The following is a 24445-nucleotide window of genomic DNA, read 5'->3' as shown; positions in this document are numbered from 1 at the left end:
GTCTAATGTCCCTTGCTTGTGTTTCTTGGCCCAAGCATGTCTCTTCTTATTGGTGTCCTTTAGTAGTGGTTTCTTTGCAGCAATTTGACCATGAAGGCCTGATTCACGCAGTCTCCTCTGAACAGTTGATGTTGAGCTGTGTCTGTGACTTGAACTCTGTGAAGCATTTATTTGGGCTACAGTCTGAGGTGCAGTTAACTCGAATGAACTTATCCTCTGCAGCAGAGGTAACTCTGGGTCTTCCTTCCCTGTGGCAGTCCTCATGAGAGCCAGTTTCATCATAGCGCTTGATGGTTTTTGCGACTGCACTTGAAGAAACGTTCAAAGTTCTTGAAATGTTCCGCATTGACTGACCTTCATGTCTTAAAGTAATGATGGACTGTTGTTTCTCTTTGCTTATTTGAGCTGTTCTTACCATAATATGGACTTGGTCTTTTACCAAATAGGCTATCTTCTGTATACCAACCCTACCTTATCACAACACAACTGATTGGCTCAAACACATTAAGAAGGAATGAAATTCCACAAATTAACTTTTAAGAAGGCACACCTGTTAATTGAAATGCATTCCAGGTGACTACCTCATTAAGCTGGTTGAGAGAATGGCAAGAATGTACAAAGCTGTCATCAAGGCAAAGGGTGGCTACTTTGAAGAATCTAAAATCTAAAATATATTTTAATTTGTTTAACACTTTTTTGGTTATTACATGATTCCATAGCTGTTATTTCATAGTTTTTATGTCTTCACTATTATTCTACAATGTAAAAATAAAAACTGGAATGAGTAGGTGTGTCCAAACGTTTGACTGGTACTGTATATACACGTCTGATTTCATACCCACTCCCCAGTAGAATATACATTTTTCTGATGTTTTATTTGTAGTTTGATTGATCTTTATTATTGTGCCAATTGATTGTGCAGGAAAGGGGATGGTTGTGATTGAGATTTATATTTTCTGTCTGCATTGATGACGCTCTTCTCAAATAATTAAATTCCAGCCAAGGGAACAGGGAGAAATGGCCTCCACACTAGAAAGACTCAACCTCAGTGTTCCATTTAAACACATTGTCACGTTTCTTGCTGGACCATTTGTATACCCACATAGATGTTTACTACCAGCTTGTCATTTTACTGATCTCTATCTCTCTCCCTCTGAAACAAAGCTGAGCTTTGATTGAAAAGATGATTACCTGTACTGACTGTACTGTATTGACTAAATGGCAGACATACAGTATATAATCTTCTTTGTATAGTACATGTGTGCATGTACAGTACAGAAATACAATTATCTTCACTAACAACATTTAGAAGTGTAAGATACAGAAAGGTATGTGTAACCAGAAGAGTGATTATCCAATCTGACACTGGTTTTGATTTGAGTCTCACATGGTAATAACACTGGAATGTTTTGCATTATAGGAGTCTTATCAGACTCAAAGGACAATAGTGGCATTGCCATTTCTCCATCCCTGGTCCAAACAATGTGGAATTAAGTTTATTGAAGTGATTTTTTAAATACAGTAGTTGGCTGATTTTAGTATTGTTATTACTAGTAGTAACTAGTATCCCTGTTTGTGTGTCGTGAATCTGCTTTTTCTCTTAACATTCCTAATGTTCCTGATCACCTTCTCTGTTCTCTGCATCCATACTTACCTGTTTTCATGTCACCATCACATTGAAGGTCTGCTGTCGTGGAAGTTCTACTTTAACAATGAGGAGAGACAAGGTCAATCACCAATCAGGATATTACTTTATTCAAAATGTATTAACAAGTGATCAGGTCACACCACACACACACACAGTGAATAGAGTGAATGCTCTGCAATAATGAGGCTGGTTGACCCAATACGGCCGAGAGCTCTGACATACAGAGATAAACAGACGTCTTATATAGTGGACCTAAAAATGCTTAGTCAAGGCTGGTTCCACCCCTCCACGTCAGCTCGGAAGTTACCTTGTTTTCTTCTCGTGGCTATGTGTATCGGTTCATAGCGCACAAACAAGTGATAACGGTAGTTCCGTTTCACCTCATATCTCCACACAGCTGTGCCCTTGGAAGATAGTAAAATACAGGATGAACTGAAAAACTGTGGTCACTCTCAGAGGCTCTTTCTCTTGACCGTGTGACCAAGTTCTGTCCCTCAAGTTCTATCTCTATCCCGACTCTCGAGTTATCTATGAGTCGCCCCATGTCCTTGACGATTTGCACAGACCAGCTGCTGGGAGCAGAGAGTGGAACCATCCCTTCTCAGAAGCACAGTATTACAAGTTATCAAAATCTCTTTACCAATGTTAAGGATATAATTGTTAACTATTAATATAAAACAAAGCAGGTCATTTTTACTCTCACACTACTCCATAAGGATAGTTGTTATTCAGTTGAGTAATGATCATCATCAGACTGCAAACTGCACATTTTGTTGTTTTTTAGTTTCACCTGCCGATGTAATATTACAGAAGGTAAATAATCTGTATGTATTACCCGTGCATTTTAAATTACATGCACTGTCACCCTGGTCTGGTAACATGGGACACTGAGTCGGTTGAATACAGACCACATCTGTGTGTACAATTTAGTTTTTGCTGAGGTTTTCAGTCTTTTCTCTGTCCTTCCATTTTAGCTGTGTGAAACAACAGATACTGTTTTATTTGTATATACTGTATATTAGTTGATGCAACTGTGAGATAAAGCGCTTTCATCTTTGCACTACTTAAAGCTGTTGGGCATTACAACCAAGGACATATGCGTGAGAAGGAAATTGTTGGTGGGGTTTTTGCGTCGTAACTTTGGTTACTGGTCAAGTGACAGTGCCTTGTGACCCATCTGCTACTGCACATATTCATCACTTGTAGGATTATGTCTGTCCACTCTATTCCTCTTTGAAAGCTGTCCAACAGTGTTCTGATTCTGCAGTATAATCACTATGCACCAAGATGTGCATCACTGTAGTGGTCTCATATAAAGATTTGTACTTATTGGGGGTACCCAAACTGCTTAATGTGTCAGCATTTAGTTACTTCCATTGTAAGCGAACATAGTAGTTTGAATTTACTTGTTTTGGACTTACAGTAAATCTTTATTTCTTACCTTGGTTATTGTCTGTATAGCACTACCAAAAGCATGCCATAAAGTAAAACCAGAATGCCTTTACATGCACTGCGTTGATTACAATGCCTCTGAATTCAAATTCTATTTTAGTTAATTGAATCTTCCAGTTTATGAAACCCCATCTAACAGTAAAGTGTTATCTGACCAGCTCTCATGTCCAGGGTAATTTGGATGTTGTATGCAACAGTGTTCTGCAATTTGGGCTAATTGAGTGACTGTCGGTGACTGACATAACAATAGAAAAACTGCTGATGCACACAACCAAATTTCAAAATTGCACCTTGTGTATTCTATCTACTATTCTAACTATCAAAAATAAGTTGAGACCCCGACTGAGTTCCTAAAATGTATTTATTTATTTTTGGGGCTGAAATTGATCCGCAGGCCTACAAAAGGGCGGGGCGCCAGTGCACATCCCCGATTTAAAGCAAGGATCACTGTGATGTACATGATGCAGATCTCTGGTTGTGACAAAACCTGCTTTTTTATTTGAGTTTTGCAAATGAAATGATATTGTTAGATTATACAGTACTATGTATTATTTTTCTGTGTATTATCTGAGTGGTTGATGTATAGTCTGGCTGAGTCACAATTCAAATTGGTTTACTTTAATGTGACTGCTCTCTGATGCTACTTTTATTTTTCTGCTTTCTGTTGGTTGATGTTTCTGTTGGTTGATGTGTACCGATCCCTTTAATAAACTTTTCGGTGTATGAATTAAACTTCTAGTGCAACATTGTTTAACAAGTCATTCTTTACCTAATGTGATCTCAAGGCCCAATTCTGTAACTAACTGTATGAGGGTTTTCCACTTACGCAACTATTTTTTACACAAATTCACAGTAGAGACATTTAGAAAACAACACAGTAAATGGAATGAATAAACAATTTAAATTACAAAATATAGATTCAAGTATAAACAATATTTGATTTGGCTGTTTAAATGTTAAGACTGGGCCAAGAATGACTATTTTAGTCCAGGCTTGGTCTAGCTCTACGACATCTACAGTTGCCACAGGTGACTCGCTACACTGCCCTCCAAACAGCGGAGAAAACCTCCCTTCATGGGCGATTTCACGATCACCTGAAAGATAGAAGTATTTTAAGTATTCACCTCGAAATCCATTATACTCTTTAGAGAGCGTGTACATGTGATTTGTTGGCTCGCATGGTTTCTCCTCCAGTGTCAATGATCTGCCAAGTGCATACGAGGCTGCAAAGTTTCCTCCAAACTGTAAACTGACAAATAACACCACAGTTGTAACTCACTAAACTGCATGTCTGACTAACAAACTGTATTCATAGAGAGCTTACTCTTTTCCCTGTGTCTTCTGATCCTACAATGACTGCAGGGCTGTTGTTGATGGCAGATGGGCTCTAGAAATAGAGCAACTTTTCAGCAGACCATTTGGGAGACATTAAAGCACAGCTCCTTGTCCTCCATGAAGGCATCACTATTCAGTTGGTTTGCAGGGAATGCTGCAACGTATCCAAAGTAGGGCATGTCTCCCAGGTCAGAGTCAACCTTGCCCAGGTTCTCTTCACAATCAGGTAATTTCTTCAAGGCTCATATGAGAGCATTGCTCTTTGGAGCTTTGGTGAACTTGTCTTGGATAACAACCCAAAGCTGCTGTGCCAAGCAGAAGTGCTTTCTCACATCTTCACCATTCACTGGCATGGCAGGGTCAATAATGTGTCAATAATGTGTAGAAAGAGGGAACAGTTCCAGTTTACATTATGGTCCAGTAGTTCACAGTTTTGTGCTCATCTACTCTGCAGTGCTCTCCACAGTCACCAGGTCTCACAGGGTATCTTGCAGAGTAGCCACTGGGAAAGACCTTCATGGCTGTCACAATCAGACAGGTGATGTCTCTGTGGCGTGCATCTGTGGCGTGAAGAGTACCAGCAAGATCCTAAAGCAAAGATATCACCACCCACATCATCAGGTCGATAAGTGCCATGCTGGCGGATCCCTCTCCCTCAGGGGAGTCTCTGTCTACAGGGTTGGCTACAACGCTGGGAATAAGACTGGTGACAATTTCCACCACCACCCAAGATGCACTCTATAGACAGGAGGCTGGGAGGCAGGTCAAGTTACTGCTGATGTGATGTCCTCAATGACCTTTTGGAGTAATGCCGCGTTCACATGCTAGTTGGAACTAGGAAACTCTGAAATGTACAACTTGCTGATTCGTTGAACGTGGCACGAGTATAACAACAACCAGTTTGCAAGTCGGAAATGTCAGAGTTTCCTAGTTCCGACTAGCACTTGAACGCGGCATAAGCTTCTGGACGCAAACCGGGTGGGTACCTTTGAGCCACAGTCTGCTCTCCACTTGCAGCGTTTATACTACAGGAAGTTAGAAAATAAAGGCCACAAGTTGAGAGACCATGAACACTACAAGAAATAATGGAACTGATAGCTAATAAACACCGGTATCAAGGGGAGTGACAGACTCTCACAGGTTAGGAGAGGAAAGGGAGAAACACTGTGAATCTACAAGGCCATTCGACTGGGAGCCCCCCAGTGAGTAGGCCTCGAGAGAGGATGAGTTTTAGTAAGGTAGGATTTCTTGCATTTATTGCTATGGTTATCAACTGTACTGAACTGATGGAGAGTAAATCCCAGAAGATAGATGTGGTAGTGGCAGTAGCAGAAATGTTTGGGTTGTAAGAGAGTTTAGTGCAGAAGATCTACAGGGGTTTTTGAAAGAAGGGGTTGCATCCTCCCAGGGATTTGGCCTGGAGTAGGATTTGTTAGGGCCAATGTAGTGGGATAGGTAGGGGTGGTGGGTTTTTGGTGTATATGTGTGGTGTAAATGTAGGGTTAGTCAGCGTTTCCCAGACTCGGTTTTTGCCCTAGCATTACACAGGATTCAAATACTCTACATCAGGTGGGTCCTGGACTTCCTGACGGGCCGCCCCCAGGTGGTGAAGGTAGGAAACAACATCTCCACTTCGCTGATCCTCAACACTGGGGCTCCACAAGGGTGCGTGCTCAGCCCCCTCCTGTACTCCCTGTTCACCCATGACTGCGTGGCCAAACACGCCTCTAACTCAATCATCAAGTTTGCAGACGACACAACAGTAGTAGGCTTGATTACCAACAATGACGAGACCGCCTACAGGGAGGAGGTGAGGGCTCTGGGTGTGTGTTGCCAGGAAAATAACCTCTCACTCAACATTAACAAAACAAAGGAGATGATCGTGGACTTCAGGAAACAGCAGAGGGTGCACCCCCCTATCGTCATCGACGGGACCGCAGTGGAGAAGGTGGAAAGCTTCAAGTTTCTTGGCGTACATATCACCGACAAACTGAAATGGTCCCCTCATGCAGACAGTGTGGTGAAGAAGGCACAACAGAGCCTCTTCAACCTCAGGAGGCTGAAGAAATTTGGCTTAGCACCTAAAACCCTCACAAACTTTTACAGATGCACAATTGAGAGCATCCTGTCGGGCTGTATCACCGCCTGGTACGGCAACTGCAGGGCTCTCCAGAGGGTGGTGCGGTCTGCCGAACGCATTACCGGGGGCAAACTACCCGCCCTCCAAGACACATACAGCACCCGATGTCACAGGAAGGCCAAAAATATCATCAAGGACATCAACCACCAAAGCCACTGCCTGTTCACCCCGCTATCATCCAGAAGGCGAGGTCAGTACAGGTGCATCAAAGCTGGGACCGAGAGAATGAAAAACAGCTTCTATCTCAAGGCCATCAGACTGTTAAATAGCCATCACTAGCACATTAGAGGCTGCTGCTGCCTATTGAAATCACTGGCCACTTTAAGAAATGGAACACTAGTCACTTTAATAATGTTTACATATCTTGCACTACTCATTTCATATGTATATACTGCATTCTATTCTATAATATTCTACAGCATCTTAGTCCATGCTGCTCTGTCATTGCTTCTCCATATATGTATGGGCTCCCGAGTGGCGCAGCGGTCTAAGGCACTGCATCTCAGTGCTTGAAGCGTCACTACAGACCCCCTGGTTCGATTCCAGGCTGTATCACAACTGGCCGTGATTGGGAGTCCCATAGGGCAGCGCACAATTGGCCCAGCGTCGTCCGGGTTTGGCTGGTGTGTAGGCCGTCATTGTAAATAAGAATTTGTTCTTAACTGACTTGCCTAGTTAAATAAAAAGAAATGTATATATTCTTAAATCCCATTCCTTACTAGTTTTGTGTGTATTAGGTATATGTTGTGAAATTGTTAGATACTACTTGTTAGATATTACTGCACTGTCGGAGCTAGAAGCACAAGCATTTCGCTATACCCGCTATAACATCTGCTAAACACGTGTATGTGACAAATAAGATTTGATTTTAAATAACCAAAGCTTGATGATGAGTTCATTATTTAAATCAGCTGTGTAGTGCTAGGGCAAAAACCAAAATGTGCACCCCTTGGGGTTCCTAGGACCGAGTTTGGTTAACGTTGGGTTAGATCAGTGGTTCCCAACTTTTTTCGATTATTGTGCCACCAACTGAATTTTGCTCTGCCTGGCGTACCCCTGAAGTACCCCCTCATGTACATTTTACCAGTAAGCCTATGGTCTCATGAGTCTTCTCAAGTACCCCCTGTGGATAGGCCCAGTGGCCCCAGGGGTCCTAGTACCCCTGATTGGGAACCACTGGGTTAGATGGTGGTTCGATTTCTTTTTCTCCTTTTCCCTTTTTTGGTGACAAATGTGCAATTCACACTCCGACCTGTGAAAGGCAGAAAGGCAGAAATCCGGAAACCCACACGAAGAATAATAACTTTGTCAAAGACAGTACAGTATGAAGATAGGCTAAAACTGCTTCTCCAATAGAAATCGTCAATCACACTTGTAGAAGTTGTAGGCGATGTCATGGCGACGTTGGCGAAACTCATGCGTAGAAACACGTCATCGGGTCCGTCTTGCGTCGAACTGCGCAAGTGCAGGCCGTCGAATCAAAGACACTCCTTCGATATAAAGTTGTTTTTGACGAAAGGAAAACGTGTCAGTTTGTCACTTTCACGAGGTTGGAGTAATAACATGTTCTACTACTTAAGACATTGGCTCGAATCTAGGTTGCGCCTTTAGATTTCGAAAAAAATAACAACTAAAAAGATTTGTTCACTTCTCAAACCGCAAACTCCGGTCTGGTCTGTTTCCAAAGCGTTCCGGGAAGTCTCGCGATGTTGCGCCTCTGGGTTTAGAAACTCAGATTTTGTTGTTGAATCAGAGATGGACGGTGGTGGTAATAATGGTGGTGAATTGATTGTCAATAAACAGAGGGCTATGTTACCCAACAAAAGTAGGGGTGAATTTGTCCGTAATCAAAGAAAAGACTTGGAGGTAAGGAAGAAAAATTATGGTTTATTGAATTACGTTCTGTATCATAAATGCATCGTGTTTGTGCTGTCAACAAGCCTAACTAGAACTAGCTAAGTTAGCAGATGTACTAGTCGATACCTGCTGCTAGCTAACGTTACTTGAATTATTGAGCCCCCAGTCCGTTTTCACCCATTACAACTGTTCTGATGGATAGCTAACTAGCTATGTAACTAAAATGCGCTATTAGGATTGTTATCCCTGAATTTGAAACTGCCACTTGTCCAACGTTAACTAGTTAACGTTAGTTAGTTTGTTACCGGCTAACATTAGTAACTACAGTAGCTAAATTAGTTAGGTGGCTAGCCCAAAAATGGACTAAAGGAGCTTAACGTTACTCCACTTTGGTTAATCCTTTATATTCCAAGGACCTTACATGTTCTATTGAGAATTGGCTCTGCAAGCCAAAACAGCCAAATACAGCAACATTTTCTACGTGACTCGATTCTCAGTTACTGTAAGGTTCTAGAAACATAGCTAAATCCCTACCCTCTACATAATCACATCAAAATAATTTCACAATAGCAAAATACACACTTACTGTAAAATCTCATTTTATTTGTCACATACACCGAATACAACTGGTGTAGACTTTACCATGTACATGTAAGGACCCTTCCCAACAATGTAGAGTTTAAAAATGAAATGGTAATACTGTGTGCCACCCTCTTGAATTACTTATATTTAACTACTAGACCAGTGAGTAAACACGAGGAATAATATAAAATACACAAGGATGGAGCTATAAACAGGGAGTACCAGTACCAGATCAATGTGCAGTGAATTCGGAAAGTATTCAGACCCCTTGATTTTTCCTAATTTTGTTACGTTACAGCCTTATTCTAAAAATGATTAAATAAAACATGATCCTCATCAGTCTACACACAATACCCCATAATGACAAAGCTAAAAAAGGTTTTTAGAAATGTTTGTACATTTATTACAAATAAAAAAACAGAAATACCTTATTTACATAAGTATTCAGACACTTTGCTATGAGACTCGAAATTGAGCTCAGGTGCATCCTGTTTCCATTGATCACCCTTGAGATGTTTCTACAACTTGATTGGAGTCCACCTGTGGTAAATTCAATTGATTGGACATGATTTGGAAAGGCACACACCTGTCTATATAAGGTCCCACAGTTGACAGGCATGTCAGAGCAAAAACCAAGCCATGAGGTTGAAGGAATTGTCCGAGACAGGATTGTGTCGAGGCACAGATCTGGGGAAGGGTAACAAAAAATGTCTGCACCATTTGAAGGTCCCCAAGAACATAGTGGCCTCCATCATTCTTAAATTAAAGAAGTTTGGAACCACCAAGACACTTCCTAGAGCTGGCCAAACTGAGCAATCGGGGGAGAAGGGCCTTGGTCAGGGAGGTGACCAAGAACCCGATGGAGAGTTCCTCTGTGGAGATGGAGAACCTGCTTTTATGTTAGTGGCCAGACGGAAGCCACTCCTCAGTAAAAGGCACATGACAGCCCACTTGGAGTTTGCCAAAGGCACCTAAAGGACTCTCAGACCATGAGAAACAAGATTCTCTGGTCTGATAAAACCAAGATTGAACTCTTTGGCCTGAAATCCAAGCGTCACGTCTGGAGGAAACCTGGCACCATCCGTACGGTGAAGCATGGTGGTGGCAGCATCATGCTGTGGGGATGTTTTTCAGCGGCAGGGACTGGGAGACTAGTCAGGATCGAGGGCAAGATGAACGGAGCAATCTAACCTGACAGAGCTTGAGAGGATCTGCAGAGAAGAATGGGAGAAACTCCCCAAATACAGGTGTACCAAGCTTGTAGCGTCATACCCAAGAAGACTCGCGGCTGTACTCGCTGCCAAAGGTGTGTCAACAAAGTACTGAGTAAAGGGTCTGAATATTAATGTAAATGTAATATGTCAGTTTTTTTATTTTTAAGAAATTTGCTAAAATGTCTAAAAACCAGTTTTTGCTTGGTCATTATGGGGTATTGTGTGCATATTGATGAATAAAAAAGTAAAAGTCAAGGGGTCTGAATACTTTCCGAATGCACTGTATTTGTGTCTGTGCTCCAACACAGGGCTTCTCCGAGTCTCCAGACCTTGAGTTTGAGTATGCCGATACAGACAGGTGGTCTGCTGAACTGTCAGGTGATGTATTACTGGACACTCCTTTATTGTTTTTTCATTTTGACCTCTGTGACAGGTTCTCTTGTGAATTTGGTACCAACTATGCCTACATATCTTCTCCAGAGCTATACAGTTACACTGAAGGACCAGAATTTCTTCTCAACAGAAAATGCTTTGAGGAGGAATTCCGAACTCATGGTATGTACCTTATCGACTTGAATGCATTGTCTTCCTCCAGTGTGGTTATATAGTACCTCTGACTGACAGTGTTTTGCTCCTGTCTCAGTGTCTGACAAGAAATGGACCGAGCTGGATGTGTCTCAACACAGAGCTCACGCCATGCGTCTACTGGACGGCCTGGAGGTGATCGCCAGGGAGAAGAGGCTGAAGGTGTCTAGGGCCATCCTCTACATGGTTCAGGGTAGGTCCTCAGCACTCAACCGTTTAGTAGCCTGCATTGAATAAAGATGCCTGTGAAGAGACAGCTGTTGCCGTATGTTTTTATAGTGATGCAAACAGTGTTTCAGCACTAAAGTCATGTTTCCTACCTGTGGCTCTACAGGGACATTTGCAGAATGCAGCTCTGAGGCAGAAGTTCAGCACTGGATGAGGTACAACATCTTCCTGCTGCTGGATGTTGGCACCTTCACTGCCCTGGTGGAGCTGCTCAACATGGAGGTTGAGTAAGTTGGAACTACAAATCATTGAGATGTCATTGTTTTTGGGAAGAGTTTTTTTGCTACACAAAATGTGGTCAAAATCAGGTTGCTGATTCTTTCTTTCCTCTTTTCAACCACTCTCCCTCTCCTCTGCTCCCTCTCGCTCTCTCACAGTAACAGTGCTGCCTGTAGCAGTGCAGTCAGAAAGCCAGCAATCTCCTTGGCTGACAGCACAGACCTCAGGTAAGATTAGACACTGACTTTCCTGCAGCTCTATATAGTTAAACACCAGTGTATGGGAGTCCTCCTCTGATGCTGGGGTGTTTTTCTGGTTCCTCAGGGTGCTGCTCAATATCATGTACCTGATGGTGGCGACCATCCAGCAGGAGGACCCAGCCGACTCACCTGAGTGGAGGGCCACCAGGGAGACCTTTAAAACAGAGCTGGGTAAGAGTGTGTGTTTCTATTAGATAGAAGAAGGGTTTTGTTGAGGAGTAGTTTTGGGCAATCTGTTATAACTAGTCTTTGCTCTTTCCCCACTCTCTCCCTCTCTCTCTTCCAGGCGCTCCTCTGTACAACAACGAGCCCATCTCTGTCATGCTCTTTGGCATGGTGACTAAGTTCTGCAGTGGCCACGCCCCCCACTTCCCCATGAAGAAGGTCCTGCTGCTGCTGTGGAAGAGCATACTGGTGAGAGAGATTTTATCTTATTTAGCGGATTATGGCTATTCTTAGCCAGGTACTTTTACATTTACATTTTTTACATTTACGTCATTTAGCAGACGCTCTTATCCAGAGCGACTTACAAATTGGTGCATTCACCTTATAGCCAGTGGGATAACCACTTTACAATATGTTTTTTTGTTTTTTGGGGGGGGTAGAAGGATTACTTTATCCTATCCTAGGTATACACTTTTGGCTTGCATATCCAATTTACAACATGTCCTCTCCTCTGCCCCAGTTCACCCTCGGGGGGTTTGAGCAGCTCCAGAACATTAAGGTGCGTAAGCGGGAGGAGCTGCGCCTGCCCCCCCTCCCAGAGGACAGCATCCGGGTCATCAGGAGCATGAGGGCAGCCTCGCCCCCCGCCTCCGCCTCTGACCTCATCGAACAGCAGCAGAAAAGGGCACGCCGTGAACACAAGGTAACCTCTACCACGCCTCAATGAAGTCTCAATGCAGCACAGCAAAGTGAAGGCCACCCCCTGTTTTGACACCTGCTCAATGTACCATTCTGTAAGGCTTATTTGAAAAATACTCCTCAACCCTATCCTCTCTATTACAGTCCCTGATAAAACAGGACAACCTGGACGCCTTCAATGAGAAGGACCCCTACAAGTCAGATGACCCTCGTGAAGATGAGGATGACAACGATGACAATGACAACTCAATGGAGGCGGAGCCTTTTCCCATGGAGCGGGATGAGGTCATGCCCCCGCCCATCCTACAACCCCCCTCAGAGAGGGTGAACTTCCCCAAGGGGCTGCCCTGGGCCCCCAAAGTCAGGTCTGGGGCTGAGGGAGACATCAGGGAGACATTTGCTACAGATTAATGCTGTTTCTTTAGATGTGCTTTGTTGTGTTATGTGTCTTGTATAATGTCCCTAATAGTGTATGACTAGAATTTTCTTTTGTTTAATGCTTTTATAGGGAAAAGGACATAGAACATTTCCTGGAATCAAGTAGAAGCAAATTTATCGGCTATACGCTTGGAAAGTAAGTTCAGTTGGTGTCTTTTTTACATTTTTTATTTAATAGAGATGAAATCTTCTAGAGTTTTAATCTATTCATCTTGAAAAGTCATTTCTTGTCGAAGATCCTTGACCTAGATTTCATGGTTATTTTTGTATTTGTATTGCAGTGACACAGATACAGTTGTCGGCCTACCCAGACCCATCCATGAAAGCATCAGAACCCTGAAGCAGGTTATATAATACAGTTATTATACAGTACTCAAACATTTCTCAAACATTGTGAAACATGGATCCATTTTCTAGATATTGCATAATATTGCTGCATTATGCCTGAAAGAGAGCCGTTCTCCAGTTGGGCTAGTCTGTGACTCACTGACACCTTTCCCAGTCAGAGGAATAAGCAGTGGTGAAAGTACTGTATGTAAGAGCCTACTATTACTAATGTGATGATTAGATTGGATAGTCATAATTTAGGCTAATAATATAACTCAATTACTGTTCAATGCAGCGTAGAGTAGGGTATAGGCCTATCAGATACATTTCTTGTTGGCCTTTTATAAACACATGTCATGCAATTCTACTACACTTTATATGAATGGAGACATTAGAAGAATCGTTTTTAATACTACAAAAATTACAGGGTAGCCTACTCTGCTGACATTGACAAATAGATCAATAAAAACGTTGTTGTCTAATCCATATAATCGGCCTACAAAAAGGGGAGACACATACAATATGACGTCCATCTAACCTGGAGGAGGAAATTATTGTCCAAAAACAAACAAAAGTGGCACTGACCCAATGATAAAGACAGTGACTATGCACACTCACTGGGGATATGGCTGATGTTCTCTGCTGGTGCCAATAAGATACAAGGATACTTACTGTTTGCAGAATTTTGATAACTAAAAGATAGATTGGAGTATTTTTATTGTCATCTCTTTACAGCAATAGCCATTTGCTTTCCAAACAGTTTTTCCACTATTTGTATTTTTAAATATTGCGATATGCTTGGCTAAGTCTCTTTTCACTGACAGTCGCAACTCAACAATCATCTTTAGGCCTATTTGATATTTGCCTTGCGCGCTGCCCAAATTGTGGGCCATTCCGACTGTAGGCAATGCGATTTAAAACAATACGCATTCCATCACACGTGTCCACTTGGACAGAGACTGAGGAAGCCGAAGGGCTGTCTGGTGTCAGGCCATCTAGCAACCTGACCTAGCAACCTATCAGTAGCCTGGTCACTGGGATTTTGAGGGGCAGGTTTATTAACACTAGAACCGCTGGGCCTCGATGGACCCTCCTTCAAGCTACTGATAACATTCTAACAGTGTAATTAATACATTTCATATACAGTGAGGGATAAAATGTATTTGATCCCCTGCTGATTTTGTACGTTTGCCCACTGACAAAGACATGATCAGTTTATAATTTTAATGGTAGGTTTATTTGAACAGTGAGAGACAGAATAACAACAAAATCCAGAAAAACGCATCTCAAAAATTTGATTTGCATTTTAATGAGGGAAATATGTATTTGACCCCTCCAGAAAAACGCATCTCAAAAATTCCATTTGCATTTTAATGAGGGAAATAAGTATTTGACCCCTCTGCAAAACATGACTTAGTACTTGGTGGCAAAACCCTTGTTGGCAATCAGAGGTCAGACGTTTCTTGTAGTTGGCCACCAGGTTTGCACACATCTCAGGAGGGATTTTGTCCCACTCCTCTTTGCAGATCTTCTCCAAGTCATTAAGGTTTCGAGGCTGACGTTTGGCAACTCGAACCTTCAGCTCCCTCCACAGATTTTCTATGGAATTAAGGTCTGGAGACTGGCTAGACCACTCCAGGACCTTAATGTGCCTCTTCTTGAGCCACTCCTTTGTTGCCTTGGCCGTGTGTTTTGGGTCATTGTCATGCTGGAATACCCATCCACAACCCATTTTCAATGCCCTGGCTGAGGGAAGGAGGTTCTCACCCAAGATTTGACGGTACATGGCCACGTCCATCGTCCCTTTGATGAGGTGAAGTTGTCCTGTCCCCTTAGCAGAATAACACCCACAAGAACGGTGAGCAAAAATCCCAGAACCACACAGGGGGACCTAGTGAAAGACCTGCAGAGAGCTGGGACCAAAGTAACAAAGCCTACCATCAGTAACATACTACGCCGCCAGGGACTCAATTCCTGCAGTGCCAGACGTGTCCCCCTGCTTAAGCCAGTACATGTCCAGGCCCGTCTGAAGTTTGCTAGAGTGCATTTGGATGATCCAGAAGAGGATTGGGAGAATGTCATATGGTCAGATGAAACCAAAATATAACTTTTTGGTAAAAACTCAACTCGTCGTGTTTGGAGGACAAAGAATGCGAGTTGCATCCAAAGAACACCATACCTACTGTGAAGCATGGGGGTGGAAACATCATGCTTTGGGGCTGTTTTTCTGCAAAGGGACCAGGACGACGGATCCGTGTAAAGGAAAGAATGAATGGGCCCATGTATCGTGAGATTTTGAGTGAAAACCTCCTTCCATCAGCAAGGGCATTGAAGATGAAACGTGGCTGGGTCTTTCAGCATGACAATGATCCCAAACACACCGCCCGGGCAACGAAGGAGTGGCTTCGTAAGAAGCATTTCAAGGTCCTGGGTGGCCTAGCCAGTCTCCAGATCTCAACCCCCATAGAACATCTTTGGAGGGGAGTTGAAAGTCTGTGTTGCCCTAGCGACAGCCCCAAAACATCACTGCTCTAGAGGAGATCTGCATGGAGGAATGGGCCAAAATACCAGCAACAGTGTGTGAAAACCTTGTGAAGACTTACAGAAAACGTTTGACCTGTGTCATTGCCAACAAAGGGTATATAACAAAGTATTGAGAAACTTTAGTTATTGACCAAATACTTATTTTCCACCATAATTTGCAAATAAATTCATTAAAATCCTACAATGTGATTTTCTGGATTTTTTTCCTCATTTTGTCTGTCATAGTTGACGTGTACCTATGATGAAAATTACAGGCCTCTCTCATCTTTTTAAGTGGGAGAACTTGCACAATTGGTGGCTGACTAAATACTTCCCCCCCCCACTGTAATTATTATTCATTCGCTTCCCCTCGCTCATCAACTCACCCATTTTTCCCCCTTTCTACCCATCATACTTTACTTCATTTATTTCATCTGTTATATGTTAAAATTAGTTTCAGTATAGTTTAGGTTCAGTTTCGAGGCAATTATTAGTGTGATTATCAACGGCACCTTCATGTGGAAAAGACCCTACTGTCGGGAGAAGGAGTGGAGCAGACCCTACTGTCGGGAGAAGGAGTGGAGCAGACCCTACTGTCGGAAGAAGGAGTGGAGCAGACCCTACTGTCGGGAGAAGGAGTGGAGCAGACCCTACTGTCGGGAGAAGGAGTGGAGCAGACCCTACTGTCGGGAGAAGGAGTGGAGCAGACCCTACTGTCGGGAGAAGGAGTGGGAGCAGACCCTTCTGTCGGGAGAAGGAGTGGAGCAGACCCTACTGTCGGGAGAAGGAGTGGAGCAGACCCTACTGTCGGGAGAAGGAGTGGAGCAGACCCTACTGTCGGGAGAAGGAGTGGAGCAGACCCTACTGTCGGGAGAAGGAGTGGAGCAGACCCTACTGTCGGGAGAAGGAGTGGAGCAGGCCCCACTGTCGGGAGGAGTGGAGCAGACCCTACTGTCGGGAGAAGGAGTGGGAACGGGAGAAAAACATTCAAAAAATGACATGCGCTCCTAAAACTGGTTATAACTCCAGTTCTGTTTGTGAATTAAGATTCTAACAACAGTGTGTTATAGATTTATTTAGGAAAAGTCAAGGACGGAGGGGGCATGACTTTAAAAAATGGCAGTAATAAAAGAATTAACATCATGAGCTTTAGCGGTTCTATAGTGTTAACCCCCAGTCTCTCTGGCACTGTCGGGGGTTGGGTGGAGTGAGCTGTGATGAGAGGGACAGCACCACTGGTAGTGGGAATACTTTACAATGACAGTTGTTTCTATTTCCTTGCAGCATAAGTACATCTCTATAGCTGAGATTCAGATTGCCAAGGAGGATGAGTTTCAGAAAACTCCACTGTCAGGGGTGAGTGCCAATGCATATCACTGGTATATATGTTGGAATATCACTGTCCTAGAGAAAGGGCAATGTGTTTAATTAAAAAAGTATTCTCTTCCATGTTTTGTGTTTGTTTATAGGGGGAAGAGGATGTGGAGATGTGCTCCACTGAGCTGCTATACCAGGGCATTCTTCCCAGCTTGCCTCAGTACATGGTGAGTGTTCTGCTCCTCTTGTATACTGAACCCAGGTCTCCAGTCCATTTCTATGACCTCTAACCCTTTGCAGAATTGACCTGTGACACTTCTCCCTCTCAGATTGCCCTGCTGAAGATCCTGCTGGCGGCTGCCCCCACCTCCAAGGCCAAGACAGACTCCATCAACATCCTGGCAGATGTGCTGCCTGAGGAGATGCCGTGAGTCAACTGTTTGATTTGAAAGGGAGCTGTATTTCGTTGAGTTCCAACTGAAATAGTTTGATTACTTTAATACTGTATCTGCAGGACCACGGTGCTCCAGAGCATGAAGCTTGGTGTGGATGTTAACCGCCACAAGGAGATCATTGTTAAGGCCATCTCTGCCATCCTGCTGCTGCTTCTCAAACACTTCAAACTCAACCACGTCTACCAGGTACTGGCAACCCACACTCAACCACTACCACCACACACAGGCAAACTCTCTCAAACCCTGAATTAGCCTCATCTACCAAGTATTGATAACCACTTAAAATAAATAAATAATATGCCATTTAGCAGACGCTTTTATCCAAAGCGACTTACAGTCATGCGTGCATACATTTTTGTGTATGGGTGGTCCCGGGGATCGAACCCACTACCTTGGCGTTACAAGCGCCGTGCTCTACCAGCTGAGCTACAGAGGACCACATAATGACCACTTAATAGGATTGGTCATTTCTCACAAGCACCATAAACTTGTGAGTGGCCTTCCCTTGCCTTACCCTTCTGTTTCTTGTGTTGCTGTTTTTTACAGTTTGAGTACATGGCTCAGCACCTGGTGTTTGCCAACTGTATTCCTCTCATTCTCAAGTTCTTCAACCAGAACATCATGTCTTACATTACAGCCAAGAACAGGTACGTTGGGGAATTTTAGCCATTCCAAGTCCCTGATTATCTGTGACCCTTTTAGTAATCACCTCTCATTCTCTTTCCGGCAGTATTTCTGTGCTGGACTTCCCTTACTGTGTGGTGCATGAGCTCCCTGAACTTACTGCAGAGAGTTTGGTACGTTTCACACTCCATCCCTCACAGAATTGAAATACCGATTGTAATATCTGAACTCAAACACTTAGGCAATGTATTTGTAGAAGGGTGGGATAACACCAGGGTACCTAATGGAAATGTTACAGTAGTCTAAGGTTGGAGGTGAGGTGTTGGTACCCAATGGCTGGTTTGTCTATGTTATACAGGAGGCTGGCGACAACAACCAGTTCTGCTGGAGGAACCTGTTCTCCTGTATCAACCTGTTGAGGATCCTCAACAAGCTGACCAAGTGGAAGCACTCCAGAACCATGGTGAGGGAGAGACCCACCCACCCAAAACAATACAGTTACTCTTATTCACTAGGACAGAGATCAGTCTTGGATTCTATTAGATCATAATTGCATACCTCGCACTTCTCTCTGTCAGATGCTGGTGGTGTTCAAATCTGCTCCCATCCTGAAGAGGGCGCTGAAGGTCAAACAGGCCATGATGCAGCTGTACGTCCTCAAGCTGCTCAAAGTGCAAACAAAGTACCTGGGCCGCCAGTGGAGGAAGAGCAACATGAAGACCATGTCTGCCATATACCAGAAGGTCCGCCATCGCCTCAATGACGACTGGGCCTACGGTAACGGTGAGTAACGCTGTCAACACCAAAATCAACCCAGAAAGTGTCCATTGAGTTTTTCAGTCAGTGATTGATATGATGATTGGGAGCCTCATATCTCTTATCACAGACTTAACTGTGAAACATTTCCCCACAATGGCTGTGAACTGTTAAATTTAAGCACCCTATGTAGCTCAGGGTATGTCAGGTTAAAAAGAGAACCCCAAGTATTGAGCTTCTATGTTTCTTTGACAGCAGACCTGGATGCGCGGCCCTGGGACTTCCAGGCAGAGGAGTGTGCTCTGCGCGCCAACATTGAGCGCTTCAACAGCCGCCGCTACGACAAGAACCAGAGCAACCCTGACTTCCTGCCCGTGGACAACTGCCTGCAGAGCGTTCTGGGACAGCGCGTCGACCTGCCGGAGGATTTCCAGATGAACTATGACCTCTGGCTAGAGCGAGAAGTCTTCTCCAAGCCCATATCCTGGGAGGAGCTTCTGCAATGATAACAGGGCTAGGGCTGGGTGGTGGTAGGTGGTGCTATAGGGAGGTTTTCTGAACACACCTCCCAAGGTGGCAACACTAGTCTACATCTCCACATCTTTAAGTGCTGAAAAAGCATACCTTTTACAGCATTCATAGAGCACTGGATTTGGTTCTGAAAATTATGCAGACAAGAGTCCCCATAACAAACATGATCCATGTATTGTCACCTCATGCAGAGAGGAGTAACAGTCAGTAAAGAGGAGTAACAGTCAGTAAGGGATATTTTGGAGGTAGAGGGTCAACAGCAAAGTCACCTAAATGTGGACCTTGTGCATTAGCATTATCCCTGCACAGTTGGACCAATCATTTATAATACCTGAATCCAGGCACTAGACAACTGTAAAAAAAAAAAAAAAAAAAAAAAGGGCAAATAGACGTGTATTTGTCCTGTTTCACACATGTACAAGTGTGTAACCTGTACAAGTGTGTGGCGAAATGGGAAAGTATTTTTTGCATATCCCATTTGGAGAGTGGTGTCACTCACGGCCAAGGTAAACCAGGTCTTGATTCACCCCATGTAGAACCTTTTCTAGTTTTCAACTGGACCTTTACAGAGTGCTATAGACTTTATTAGCGTTGTCCACCCTCCATGGTTGGGGATGTAAACCCTTTGTATCCTGTTCCTTACACACAACTCCACACACCCAACGTGCCATGGTGCCACTCTCCTGGCTGTCGGACCAGTACTCTGCCCTTCAAGAGATTTTAGTCATTTAGCAGACGCTCTTATCCAGAGCGACTTACAGTTAGTGAGTGCATACATTTTTTCATACTGGCCCCCCGTGGGAATTGAACCCACAACCCTGGCGTTGCAAGTGCCATGCTCTACCAACTGAGCTACAGCAGGAGGGGAGGACCGAGCCGGCCGGGAGGATAGGGGACATAGAGAGTCAAAAGATGCAGAAAGGGAGGAGAGGAGGGTTGAGGAGGCAGAATCAGGAGATCGGAGGGAGAAGGATTTAGCAGAGGGAAGAGATGATATGATGGAAGAGGAGAGAGTAGCGGGAGAGAGAGAGCGAGGGTTGCGACGGCACATTACCATCTGAGTAGGGGCAGAGTGAGTAGTGTTGGAGGAGAGCGAGAGAGAAAAGGATACAAAGTAGTGGTCGGAGACTTGGAGGGGAGTTGCAGTGAGATTAGTAGAAGAACAGCATCTGGTAAAGATGAGGTCAAGCGTATTGCCTGTCTTGTGAGTAGGGGGGGATGGTGAGAGGGTGAGGTCAAAAGAGGAAAGGAGTGGAAAGGAGGCAGAGAGAAATGAGTCAAAGGCAGACGTAGGGAGTTTAAAGTTACCCAGAACTGTGAGGGGTGAGCCATCCTCAGGAAAGGAACTTATCAAGGCATCAAGCTCATTGTTGAACTCTCCAAGGGAACCTGTTCAAGCACTATAGTACAGTATGATAACCCTTAAGAACAAGTGCAAAATAAAATGTGTGTGTGTGTGGAAGAGAGAGATTGTGAGGGAAGGGTTGCTTGAGTTTGTGTACAGTATGTGTATGTCTTATGGTTACTGATATAACCTGTTGACCAGGCTTTTGATGTTCCATTGTTCCATTATTATTATACTCACGGAGTGACCGTTGGCTTGTATGAATCACACAGCTCTATCAACCCTGGTGGAGGCAATTTACTTTGGTATTAAGACAGTTTAATGGAATTTACAGCCTAATGTTCTAACCTAAAGCAACAGGAACACGTGCTGGCGCACTACACAACCTCATTGGATGAGAACTTGGGAAATAAACCTTAGTTTTGTGGGTGCGTGTGACTGCACAGTATGTTTGAGAGAGTGAGGAAAGAAAGTAAGCTGTTATTTGTGTTTCTCACTCACACTTCACTAGCTAACAGGTTTTTTTTACTTAAGGGAATGATTTTGCCCACCTGCTAACTCCTCAGTTTTAAGAAAATTTTACAGTTGCATTGTGCTTATACTAATTTGCAGCATCTATTGTTTTTTTTGTCTTTGGTTTTATTTATTCGCACCAAAGAAAAGAAGTGAAAGACAAAACAGTACAGATTAAAGAAAAAAACTGGTAAAAACTGTGTGCAGGTGAGGTTGGAAGCCCAAAAGGGCTTATATGAAAACCACAGCACAAATCTAAGTACAAAAAAAAAAAAGTATGTTCAATCAGTTAAACAAAGCATATTAATTATAATTGAACATGATATACTCATTATACAAGAAAACCCATGTTTGACTATGTGTGTGTGTGAGAGTTAGGCTACATGGAGGGGATTATTGGGTAGTTTGGTTCATCAGGCTGACCCCCAGTCTTTGCTTGAAGTTATTGAGGGATGATGAGGTTTTGGCAATGTGAACATAAGAATTCCAGAGTATGGTACCTCTGTATCTGATTGCGGTGGGGCAGTGGGGAGGGTGAAGGTTATATAGATGGATTTCAGAATTAACCTGGAAAATCCATTGAAAGGTAAACTGTCTGGGAGGTATATGTAGATGAAAGTGCATAATTGGCGTAGCTTGATTTCGTAAATAGACAAGATATTGAGTTTCTTAAACCGGTGCAGATGGAGCCAGGTAATTAGAAGATGTTGGCTCATCTTGCAAATTTATTTTGTATGATGAGTAATTTGTGTAGGTAGGAGGCATATGTACTGGCCCAGACAATATTACAGTAAATTAGATATGGGTAAATTAAGCTATAGTATAGAGTTAGGAAGCAAGCCTGATGAACCAAACCACAAATCTTTCTGATGATATCAACAGATTTCATCACTTTGCTACAGACAAATTGAATATGATATTTCCAGGATAACATTTCATCAATTAGAACTCAGAGGAATCTAGTGGATGTGACTTGTTCCGTTTCATTCCCACCAATTGAGATTCTGGCTCTTTAAAAAAAGTGTTTTTTGCAATATTTCTTATTCTTACTAGTGGATACAATAAAGTTGGATTTTTTAACATTTAAAGATAATTTGTTTATCTGGAACCATTTCAGAAAATGTGGCCATTCCTGAGTAATCTTCATTAATTTGTGAATAAAAATGATTGTGTGATAAAATCTAATTGGTATCATCAGCAAAGAGAATGGGAAGTACGGTAGAAGACACAGCAGCAAGGTCATTGATATAGATTAGGAATAACAAAGGTCCAATTATCGAACCCTAAGGCACGCCACAGGATATCTTGGCCCTGGTAGATGCACAGCCGTTTGTATGAACAAATTGTTCTCTATCATAAATATAACGATATAACCAATTACATGTATAATCATAAAACCTTAATGCAATTTAGAAAGTAATATTTCATGATCAACCGTGTCAAACGCTTTGGATTAATCTAAAAAGTTGCCAAGAGTGTATTCATTGTTGTTAAGGGCTGTAAAGATTTTATCCACAAGTTGCAAAAGAGACATATCTGTGGAGTAGTTTTTATGAGAACCATATTGGTGCTCATAGGAATACAGTGTTGATCTAAATGTTTCAACATTCTCTTATACACCAATTTTTCTAGGATTTTAGAAAGACATGGTAGTACAGATATTGGGTGATAAATTGTAAAAGATCTTGGATCCCCAGATTTACAGTTGAAGTCGGAAGTTTACATACACTTAGGTTGGAGTCATTAAAACTCGTTTTTCAACCACTCCACAAATTTCTTGTTAACAAACTATAGTTTTGGCAAGTCAGTTAGGACATCTACTTTGTGCATGACACAAGTAATCTTTCCAACAATTGTTTACAGACAGATTATTTCACTTATAATTCACTGTATCACAATTCCTGTGGGTCAGAAGTTTACATGCACTAAGTTGACTGTGCCTTTAAACAGCTTGGAAAATTCCAGAAAATGATGTCATGGCTTTAGAAGCTTCTGATAGGCTAATTGACATCATTTGAGTCAATTGGAGGTGTACCTGTGGATGTATTTCAAGGCCTACCTTCAAACTCAGTGCCTCTTTGCATGACATCATGGGAAAATCAAAAGAAATCCGCCAAGACCTCAGAAAAATAATTGTAGACCTCCACAAGTCTGGTTCATCCTTGGGAGCAATTTCCAAATGCCTGAAGGTACCACGTTCATCTGTACAAACAATAGTATGCAAGTATAAACACCATGGGACCACGCAGCCGTCATACGCTCAGGAAGGAGACGCGTTCTGTCTCCTAGAGATACTTTGGTGCGAAAAGTTCAAATCAATCCCAGAACAACAGCAAAGGACCTTGTGAAGATGCTGGAGGAAACGGGTACAAAAGTATCCATATCCACAGTAAAACGAGTCCTATATCGACATAACCTGAAAGACCGCTCAGCAAGGAAGAAGCCACTGCTCCAAAACCGCCATAAAATAGCCAGACTACGGTTTGCAACTGCACATGGGGACAAAAATTGTACTTTTTGGAGAAATGTCCTCTGGTCTGATGAAACAAAAATAGAACTGTTTGGCCATAATGACCATCGTTATGTTTGGAGGAAAAAGGGGGGTGTTTGCAAGCCGAAGAACACCATCCCAACCGTGTAGCACGGGGGTGGCAGCATCATGCTGTGGGGGTGCTTTGCTGCAGGAAGGACTGGTGCACTTCTCAAAATCGATGGCATCATGAGGAAGGAAAATTATGTGGATATATTGAAGCAACATCTCAAGACATCAGTCAGGTAGGTAAAGCTTGGTCGCAAATGGGTCTTCCAAATGGACAATGACCCCAAGCATACTTCCAAAGTTGTGGCAAAATGGCTTAAGGACAACAGTCAAGGTATTGGAGTGGCCATCATAAAGCCCTGACCTCAATCCTATAGAAAATGTGTGGGCAGAACTGAAAAGGCGTGTGCGAGCAAGGAAGCCTACAAACCTGACTCAGTTACACCAGCTCTGTCATGAGGAATGGGCCAACATTCACCCAATTTATTGTGGGAAGCTTGTGGAAGGCTACCTGAAATGTTTGACCCAAGTTAAACAATTCTAAAGGCAATGCTACCAAATACTAATTGAGTGTATGTAAACTTCTGACCCAATGGGAATGTGATGAAATAAATAAAAGCTTAAATAAATAATTCTCTCTACTATTATTCTGACATTTCACATTCTTAAAATAAAGTGGTGATCCTAACTGGC

General features: G+C 43.0%; 1 protein-coding gene across 3 annotated transcripts; it reads left to right on the top strand.

The window, feature by feature from the left end:
• Nucleotides 1-8136: 8136 nt before the first annotated feature.
• Nucleotides 8137-20145, top strand: LOC121575285 (striatin-interacting protein 1 homolog). Of its 3 annotated transcripts, none has more exons than XM_041888273.2 (21): nt 8137-8441; nt 10537-10606; nt 10709-10783; nt 10872-11006; nt 11148-11268; nt 11419-11487; nt 11585-11691; nt 11807-11934; nt 12206-12388; nt 12529-12749; nt 12893-12958; nt 13104-13167; nt 16957-17028; nt 17142-17216; nt 17319-17416; nt 17504-17630; nt 17991-18091; nt 18175-18241; nt 18427-18531; nt 18647-18851; nt 19083-20145. In XM_041888273.2, the coding sequence occupies exons 1-21, from the start codon at nt 8331-8333 to the stop codon at nt 19328-19330; spliced, it is 2448 nt and encodes an 815-aa protein (XP_041744207.1). In that variant the 5' UTR covers nt 8137-8330; the 3' UTR covers nt 19331-20145. The 3 variants fall into 3 exon arrangements, with proteins under 3 accessions (XP_041744207.1, XP_041744206.1, XP_041744208.1); XM_041888272.2 differs by having other exon boundaries at nt 19080-20145; XM_041888274.2 differs by lacking the exon at nt 10537-10606 and having other exon boundaries at nt 8355-8441; nt 10662-10783; nt 19080-20145.
• The last annotated feature ends 4300 nt before the right edge of the window (nt 20146-24445 follow it).

This window comes from Coregonus clupeaformis, chromosome 10, assembly GCF_020615455.1.
Source record: "Coregonus clupeaformis isolate EN_2021a chromosome 10, ASM2061545v1, whole genome shotgun sequence".
NCBI lineage: Eukaryota > Metazoa > Chordata > Actinopteri > Salmoniformes > Salmonidae > Coregonus > Coregonus clupeaformis.
This window is presented reverse-complemented; position numbering and strand designations above follow the sequence as displayed.

What these genes read in the sequence shown, in the direction of transcription:
- LOC121575285 (XM_041888272.2), top strand. Translation starts at nt 8,331, where the DNA reads ATGGACGGTGGTGGTAATAATGGTGGTGAATTGATTGTCAATAAACAG. An exon ending in GCTGACAGCACAGACCTCAG is followed by an intron (nt 11,488 to 11,584) that starts GTAAGATTAGAC and finishes CTGGTTCCTCAG; the next exon opens with GGTGCTGCTCAATATCATGT. An exon ending in TGCTGTGGAAGAGCATACTG is followed by an intron (nt 11,935 to 12,205) that starts GTGAGAGAGATT and finishes CCTCTGCCCCAG; the next exon opens with TTCACCCTCGGGGGGTTTGA.